Source organism: Ambystoma mexicanum, chromosome 14 (assembly GCF_040938575.1).
Source record: "Ambystoma mexicanum isolate Mex_15411 chromosome 14, UKY_AmexF1_1, whole genome shotgun sequence".
In the NCBI taxonomy this organism is placed as follows: Eukaryota; Metazoa; Chordata; class Amphibia; order Caudata; family Ambystomatidae; genus Ambystoma; species Ambystoma mexicanum.
Genome location: NC_090940.1, coordinates 26,942,379 through 26,951,256, shown reverse-complemented (window position 1 = coordinate 26,951,256; position 8,878 = coordinate 26,942,379). Strand labels below are relative to the sequence as shown.

General features: G+C 55.7%; 1 protein-coding gene across 1 annotated transcript; it reads left to right on the top strand.

Moving 5' to 3' along the window:
- Positions 1 to 291: 291 nt before the first annotated feature.
- Positions 292 to 2,985, top strand: LOC138527150 (putative per-hexamer repeat protein 5). Its single transcript, XM_069638258.1, has one exon. The coding sequence runs from the start codon at positions 292 to 294 to the stop codon at positions 2,983 to 2,985; it is 2,694 nt and encodes an 897-aa protein (XP_069494359.1).
- The last annotated feature ends 5,893 nt before the right edge of the window (positions 2,986 to 8,878 follow it).

Genomic DNA, 8,878 nt, shown 5'->3' with positions numbered 1-8,878 from the left:
GTCATGCAGGGACCGGGCATTGCAGTCACGCAGGTCACTGGCATTGCAGTCATGCAGGGCCCGGGCATTGCAGTCATGCAGGTCACTGGCATTGCAGTCATGCAGGGCCCTGGCATTGCAGTCATCCAGGTCACTGGCATTGCAGTCATGCAGGGCCCTGGCATTGCAGTCACGCAGGTCACTGGCATTGCAGTCATGCAGGGCCCGGGCATTGCAGTCATCCAGGTCACTGGCATTGCAGTCATGCAGGGCCCTGGCATTGCAGTAATGCAGGTCACTGGCATTTAAGTCATGCAGGGACCGGGCATTGCAGTCACGCAGGTCACTGGCATTACAGTCATGCAGGGCCCGGGCATTGCAGTCATCCAGGTTACTGGCATTGAAGTCATGCAGGGCCCTGGCATTGCAGTCACGCAGGTCACTGGCATTGCAGTCATGCAGGGCCCGGGCATTGCAGTCACCCAGGTCACTGGCATTGCAGTCATGCAGGGCCCGGGCATTGCAGTCACGCAGGTCACTGGCATTGCAGTCACGCAGGTCACTGGCATTGCAGTCATGCAGGGACCGGGCATTGCAGTCACGCAGGTCACTGGCATTGCAGTCATGCAGGGCCCGGGCATTGCAGTCATCCAGGTCACTGGCATTGCAGTCATGCAGGGCCCGGGCATTGCAGTCACGCAGGTCACTGGCATTGTTGTCATGCAGGGCCCTGGCATTGCAGTCACGCAGGTCACTGGCATTGCAGTCATGCAGGGCCCTGGCATTGCAGTCACGCAGGTCACTGGTATTGCAGTCATGCAGGGCCCGGGCATTGCAGTCATCCAGGTCACTGGCATTGCAGTCATGCAGGGCCCTGGCATTGCAGTCATCCAGGTCACTGGCATTGCAGTCATGCAGGGCCCTGGCATTGCAGTCACGCAGGGCACTGGCATTGCAGTCATGCAGGGACCGGGCATTGCAGTCACGCAGGTCACTGGCATTGCAGTCATGCAGGGCCCGGGCATTGCAGTCATCCAGGTCACTGGCATTGCAGTCATGCAGGGCCCTGGCATTGCAGTCACGCAGGTCACTGGCATTTCAGTCATGCAGGGCCCAGGCATTGCAGTCATCCAGGTCACTGGCATTGCAGTCATGCAGGGCCCTGGCATTGCAGTCATGCAGGGCCCTGGCATTGCAGTCATGCAGGGCCCTGGCATTGCAGTCAAGCAGCACCCTGGCATTGCAGTCATGCAGGGGCCTGGCACTGCAGTCATCCAGGTCACTGGCATTGCAGTCGTGCAGGGCCCTGGCATTGCAGTCACGCAGGGACCTGGCACCGCAGTCAAGCAGGGCCCAGGTACTGCAGTCATCCAAGTCACTGGCATTGCAGTCATGCAGGGCCCTGGCATTGCAGTCACGCAGGTCACTGGCATTGCAGTCATGCAGGGCCTGGGCATTGCAGTCATCCAGGTCACTGGCATTGCAGTTATGCAGGGCCCTGGCATTGCAGTCACGCAGGTCACTGGCATTGCAGTCATGCAGGGCCCGGGCATTGCAGTCATCCAGGTCACTGGCATTGCAGTCATGCAGGGCCCTTGCATTGCAGTCACGCAGGTCACTGGCATTGCAGTCATGCAGGGCCCGGGCATTGCAGTCATCCAGGTCACTGGCATTGCAGTCATGCAGGGCCCTGGCATTGCAGTCACGCAGGTCACTGGCATTGCAGTCATGCAGGGCCCTGGCATTGCAGTCACGCAGGTCACTGGCATTGCAGTCATGCAGGGCCCTGGCATTGCAGTCACGCAGGGCCCTGGCACCGCAGTCAAGCAGGACCCTGGCACTGCAGTCATCCAGGTTACTGGCATTGCTGTCATGCAGGGCCCTGGCATCGCAGTCATGCTGGGCCCTGGCATTGCAGTCAAGCAGCACCCTAGCATTGCAGTCATGCAGGGCCCTGGCACTGCAGTCATCCAGGTCACTGGCATTGCAGTCATGCAGGGCCCTGGCATTGCAGTCACGCAGGGACCTGGCACCACAGTCAAGCAGGGCCCAGGCACTGCAGTCATCCAAGTCACTGGCATTGCAGTCATGCAGGGCCCTGGCATTGCAGTCACGCAGGTCACTGGCATTGCAGTCATGCAGGGCCCTGGCAGTGCAGTCATCCAGGTCACTGGCATTGCAGTCGTGCAGGGCCCTGGCATTGCAGTCACGCAGGGCCCTGGCACCACAGTCAAGCAGGACCCTGGCACTGCAGTCATCCAGGTTACTGGCATTGCTGTCATGCAGGGCCCTGGCATTGCTGTCATGCAGGGCCCTGGCATCGCAGTCATGCAGGGCCCTGGCATCGCAGTCATGCAGCGCCCTGGCATTGCAGTCAAGCAGCGCCCTAGCATTGCAGTCATCCAGGGGCCTGGCATTGCAGTCATGCAGGGACCTGGCATTGCAGTCATGCAGGGCCCTGGCACTGCAGTCAAGCAGGGCCCTGGCACTGCAGTCAAGCAGGGCTCAGGCATTGCAGTCATGCAGGGCCCTGGCATTGCAGTCATGCAGGGCCCTGGCATTGCAGTCATGCAGGGACCTGTCACCACAGTCAAGCAGGACCCTGGCACTGCAGTCATCCAGGTTACTGGCATTGCAGTCATGCAGGGCCCTGGCATTGCAGGCAAGACTGGCATTGCAGTCATGCAGGGCCCTGACATTGCAGTCATGCAGCGCCCTGGCATTGCAGTCAAGCAGGGCCCTGGCACTGCAGTCAAACAGGGCCCTGGCGCTGCAGTCATCCAGGTCCCTGGCATTGCAGTCATGCAGGACCCTGGCACTGCAGTCAAGCAGGGCCCTGGCGCTGCAGTCAAACAGAACCCTGGTGCTGAAGCCAAGCAGGGCCCTGGCACTGCAGTCAGTCATCCAGGTCACTGGCACTGCAGTCATGCAGGTCACTGGCATTGCATTCATGCAGGGCCCTGGCATTGCAGGCAAGACTGGCATTGCAGTCAAGCAGCGCCCTGACACTGCAGTCATCCAGGTCACTTGCATTGCAGTCATGCAGGTCACTGGCATTGCAGTCATGCAGGGCCCTGGCATTGCAGGCAAGACTGGCATTGCAGTCATGCAGGGCCCTGACATTGCAGTCATGCAGCGCCCTGGCATTGCAGTCAAGCAGGGCCCTGGCACTGCAGTCTTCCAGGTCACTGGCATTGCAGTCATGCAGGGCCCTGACATTGCAGTCATGCAGCGCCCTGGCATTGCAGTCAAGCAGGGCCCTGGCACTGCAGTCATCCAGGTCACTGGCATTGCAGTCATGCAGGGCCCTGTCATCGCAGTCATGCACAGCCCTGGCATGGCAGTCATGCAGGGTCCCCAGAGCTAATTTAATAAAGGATTTTGAACCAGGCACATGCATGCCATGCCAGTGAAGGATGTTACTCCCAGGCGCAGCTGAAGATCTCTGTGAGGCAAATCAACATGATGGTTGGGGGCCCTTGCTTAGAGAGAAAACAGTCTGAGGCACCCCTGCATTGCAGACATCACAGTGGTGACACATATAAGGTTAATAGCTGCCGATTATCAAGAGATGGTCAGCCAGCAGGGATCTTAAACACTAAATGCCCACTGAAGAGCTTTACACTCTTCCTTGTCCGCAAGGGGCTGATGTGGAGGAACCAGTGTGAGAAGGCAATGAGGTGATAACCCTTCGGTATATCCAGTGGGAAGTGATGGCCGGAAGGGCTACAGGAAATGCAGCTTGTAATATGAGCATTGCAAAGCGCACATTTTAAGCCCCAGAATGAAAATAGAGAAAACAATATATTCCTGTGTTACAAGACTGATGACTGGCAACATGTGAGTAGTTGCTGGAGGCCCCCCTGAGGCTCGAGGCCACTTTCATTTGAAAGGGTTGAAAGGCCCTGATACCGTCCCTGGTCACTCTACCCAGAATGAGTCTAACCAACACAAAGGTCCTTGCAGAGGCCCCTAAAGGTGATTGCCTGGGTGGAGACCCTCCTACACAACTTGCACAAGAGACTGAATCACACATAGATTCATGTTACCAAAGTCATAGACAACATCACTCTGCACAAATCAAAACAGCCCCGTTTCACCTCACTGCCACAGTGGAGCATGCATTACCTCCACGTCCACTCTTCCTCGTCACAGTACTGACCTCATGAGGCACCTGTCTCCAACACAGGCCCTTCTTTTATTTCTTTTAATCCCTATAACTCCTCCCCCATAACCACGTCACTCAGATACATTTTTCTTTTTTCCCGGCGCAGGGTGCCGGGGAGCGACAACTGCTGCCCCCTGGTGGGGACTTCGGCTCCCTCAGGTGCGGCAATGCTCCCGGGCTCCCTGCGGGGCTCGGGGCCCGGTTGAGCAGGTTTCCTTGCCCGGTTTCTGCAGGGCTGTGGCCGGCGCAGGGCATCACGGCCCAGGTCCTTGGATCTCCAGAATGGCGGGCCCGGGTTGAGGTAAGGAGCTGGGGGCATGATTCTCCTGCTGGTGTTGCCAAGCGGTCCCAGGCAGCTGGGCGCAGCTTACTCACTCCCTTTTCATCTTTTCTCCCGATTTGATCCGGAGGCGGGTGGGCCCCTCCTCTGGTGCTACGGAGCAGTGTTACCATGGGAATTGATTGCTGTTTCCCTATTGGTTGATGTTTTACTGGCCTCTTTTTAAATGTGGGAGCGGCAAGTTAGCATTTGTTGTCTGGGAGGCCTTGGTTCATTGTACAGAGGAGTGTAGTGGTGAAACAGGCATCCCCTGGTCGCTGTTTCTGGGAAGACTTGCCATGGGTAAAGATTCTGCAAAGCGCAGGCATCTGGTCCTGTCTTCTTCTTCATCTTCCTCTTCACCTGAGTTGTACAGGAGAAGAAAGAAGAAGGTTAAATGTTTTTCCCTGACCGGAAAGGAGTTAAGAAAACTGCTCAAACATCATGGAGGGAGTCGCATCCATGCGCATGGACACAAGCACCGGCGTCTGTCTTCCTCTTCATCCTCTTCTTCTGGCACTGAGTCCTCGGCCTCTTCCTGTTCCTCATCGGCTGATGCAGAAGGGAAATATCTGGACAGGGAGGGAGTGGAGGAGGTGCTCGCTCAGGATGGGGACTGCATGGGGTTTTCAGAGCCCCTGGTACCGGTGAAGGGGGCCGACCCTTCTATGCACCAGTATAGGCATACCCCCAGGAGGGGGTTGCCATTGGAATCTGATATCTGGGATAAAATCCTTCGGGAGTGGCGTGACCCAGAGAAGATTTTAATGCCCCACTTTATGCCAAACTTTATCCATTAAAAGGGGGTGGAACTTTACTATCTGATCCAGTTGAAGTTGACGATATCCTCGGTGGCCTGGTGGGTTGCTCCTCTATGTCGGTGAGGAGGCGGCTCTCCGGGACCCAGTGGACTGCAGTGTTAATTCCAGTCTTAAGAAAGTTCATGCTGGGGCACCTCTGGCCCATAGGGTGAATGTCTATGGTTCCTACACGGCTGAAACGGTGCTAAATGGGTTCAGAAAATTGAAAAAGGCTGTAGACGGGGGTTCTGATTGGGCCCCTTTGCTATTGGACATGCTGATACAGGTTGAACCTTTGTCTGATCTGGCTTTTGATGGAGTATGTGGCTCGGCCATGGCCATGGGGGCTGGTGCGTCTGCCCGGAGGCATGTGAATCTGCGGGACTGGAAACCTTTCAGAAGGAACTTCCTTTTGATGGGTCCAAACTTTGACAAACATGCTGACAAATTGCGACGCAAGCCTCCTTCGACGGCCAAGAAGTCTTCCTCTAGTGCTGGTGCGGTGACCAGCAGTTCTTTCCCTGGCTCCTCATCTCGTTCTTTTCTAAAAGCAAGGGGGAGGTTTGGGTTCTCCATGTTCCTCGCGTCCTGGTCCGGTACCAAAGTCTTGACGGTTTCGACATGCCGGTAGCCGGGCGGCTTCGGCAGTTTTTTCCAGCATGGGAATGGTGGTGCTTGGATTCCTGGGTTCTGGACACAGTTCACAGGGGTTATCAAGTACATTTCCTATCTCCATCTGTCCAGGATTGCATGGTTCGGACTGTGGTCCCCAGGTCACGGACCAGGAAATTGGCTATGGAAACCGCCCTCTCCGATTTGTTGTTGAAGGCGGCCATCATGCCTGTTCCTCTCCCTGTTTGGGGTCAGGGTTTCTACTTGCATGTGTTCCTGGTCCCCAAATCTTCAGGGAAGTATCGCCTAATTCTGGACCTCAAGGCCCTGAACTGCTTCGTCTGGAAGGAACACTTAAAAATGGAGACTTTGCTGAACATTATTCCAATGTTGTACAGGGGGGATTGGATGACATCTCTGGATCTCCAGGATGCTTATTACCACGTGGCTCTCCGGCCCTGGCACATGAAGTTCTTCCATTATGCAGTGGGATCCTGACATTTTCAGTTCAGAGTGCTCCCGTTCGGGTTGCGATCTGCCCCCAGAGTGTGCAAGCTGGTGGATCCCCTGGTGGTGCATTTGCATCTGCGGGGCATTCAGATTTTTCCCTACCTGGACGATTGTTTGATCAAGGCGTCCTGCCGGCAGACTGTCATGACACATCTCTGATTGGTCTGCCAGGCATTGCAGGGCTGGGGATTCCTGGTGAACTGGCAGAATTCTCATCTGGAGGCTTCTCAGGATCTAGTTTTCATCGGGGCACAGATTTGCACCAGGATGGGGAGGGTGTTCTTGTACCAGGAGAGGGTCCATCGCTTGCTGGCTGTTCTGGGCAGGGTTCTCAGGAGGCTTTGTGTCTCGGCTCGCCTGTTGCTCAAGTTGCAGGGGCACATGGCATCTTGCTTGTTTCTGGTTCCTTGGACCCATCTTCATTTACGTCCTCTGGTGTCTTATCTTCTCTCCCACTGACTCCTGACATCTCAAGCTTTCGAGGCTTTGATTCTGGTGTTCCCAGCCCTGCGGGACTCCCTGCTGTGGTGGTTGGGGGTTCTGAATCTCAGGGCTGGGGTCTCCCTGGCGCTTCCTCCTGTGACCACTCTTAATACCAACGCCAGCGGAAGGGGTTGGGGGCCAACATTGGGGGTCCTCTCAGCTCAAGGGTTGTGGGATCCGGAGGAGAGTCGTCATTCATCCAATTGGTGAGAGTTGTGTGCCATTCTCCGATCTCTGGTGTACTTCAAGCTGTTTCTGGAAAGCCGGGCGGTTTTGGTCCGGACGGACAATACGACGGCCTTAGTGTATGTCAACCACCAAGGAGGTTCTGACCACTCCTTGAAAGCTCTGGTGGCTCAGATAGGTTCTTGGAGGGAATTGCATCTGGTGTCCCTGGTGGCCTCACATGTCAGGAAATGGACATTGTTCAAGCAGATCTTCTCAGCCACCGGTTTCCTTCCTCTGTGGAACTTGTTCTGTCGTAACGGGTCTTTGCGGAAATCTGTGTCAGATTGGGGATCCCTGTTCTAGATCTATTTCCGTCTCCAGCCTCTGCAAAGGTTCCCCTCTCCTGCTCTCGGTTTCAGGCTGATGAGGGTTGGGGGGGTGGACGCCCTCTCGGTGCAGTGGCCTCGGGTCTCTTTTATGCTTTTCCACCTCTTCCCCTTCTGCCCCGGGTGGTTCAGCACATCAGAGTGTCCAGGGTGTCTGTGTTGTTCTGGTCCCGCCGGAGTAGGTTCCCCCTCTGTTGGAGCTTCAGTCCCAGGAACCTTGGTTGGTTCCGAAGTGGCCTTGTCCCCTTCAGGGGGGTCTGCGGTTCGAAGTCCGCCGGGTTCAATGGGCAGTGTGGCTATTGCATGGTCTAGGTTGATGTCTCAGGGGTTTTCAGGTCCTGTGGTCGGGTCTATAATGAATGCTCATAGACCCTCTACTCTGAAGGCGTATGGCAGGCATTGGGGCCGTGTGTGGGCGGTCTGGGACTCCTCCCCTGCATGCTGGTTTACCTGCTATCCTCCAATTCCTCCAGGAGGGTTTTGACAAAGGCGTGGCGGTCTCCACGCTGCGTTCTCAATGGGCTTCCATTAAGTTCCTCTTTGGAGACTCTGATGGCCACCTGGATGGGGAGGTGCTGGTGGGGAAGTTGTTCTGGGGTTTTTCTTCTTCCCGGCCCTGTGCTTATAAGGGGCTTCCCCCTTGGGACCTCCCTCTTGTCTCCCTTTGAGCCCATTTCTGAGATTGACATCAAGCATCTTACGCTGAAGACTGCCTTTTTCATTGCTATCACTTCTGCCCGTAGGCTGGAGGGGATTTGGCTGTATTGTGTCACCCCCCTTTCCTGGGGGTGCTTTTGGACTTGGTGGTGTTGAGGTGTGATCCAAAGTTCCTTCCTAAAGTTGTGTCTCGGTTTCACACCTCTCAGGATCTGGTTCTCCCTGCATTTTTTCAGAATCCACAAACGCCTGAGGAGGTGGCTTGGCATGCCATTGATGTACAGCGGGCGGTGTTGGAGTATTTGCCACAGACTGCCCTCTTATGCAAGTCTGACAGTCTATTGGTTACTTTTGGTCCTTCTGGTGCAGGTTGCAAGGCATCAGTGGTCTCCATTAGCCGTTGGATCAGGGGTGTTGTCTCCATGGTCTATGTGGCGGTGGGGCTCCCTGTGCCCTCGCATATTCAGGGGCGGTCCACCAGGGGTTTGGCAGCTTCCTTGGCTGATGCAAGGGGGGTTTCTCTACAGGAGATTTGTAGGGCTGCCACCTGGGCTGATGAAAGCACTTTCATCAACCACTATTGGTTGAATGTCTCCCACTTGGGGGTTGGTTCCTTCGGGGTTGGGGGTTTGTCAGTGGGGATGTGATTTTGGAGTTATTAAAGGTGTGTGCTTTCTGCACTGTTTTTGGCTCTATGTCTCATTGGGACCTTTTTCCCTGTTGCTGCTATGGTATGCCTCATGAGATAAGTACTGGGACGAGGAGGAGTGGACGTGGAGGTAATGCTCTGATTACT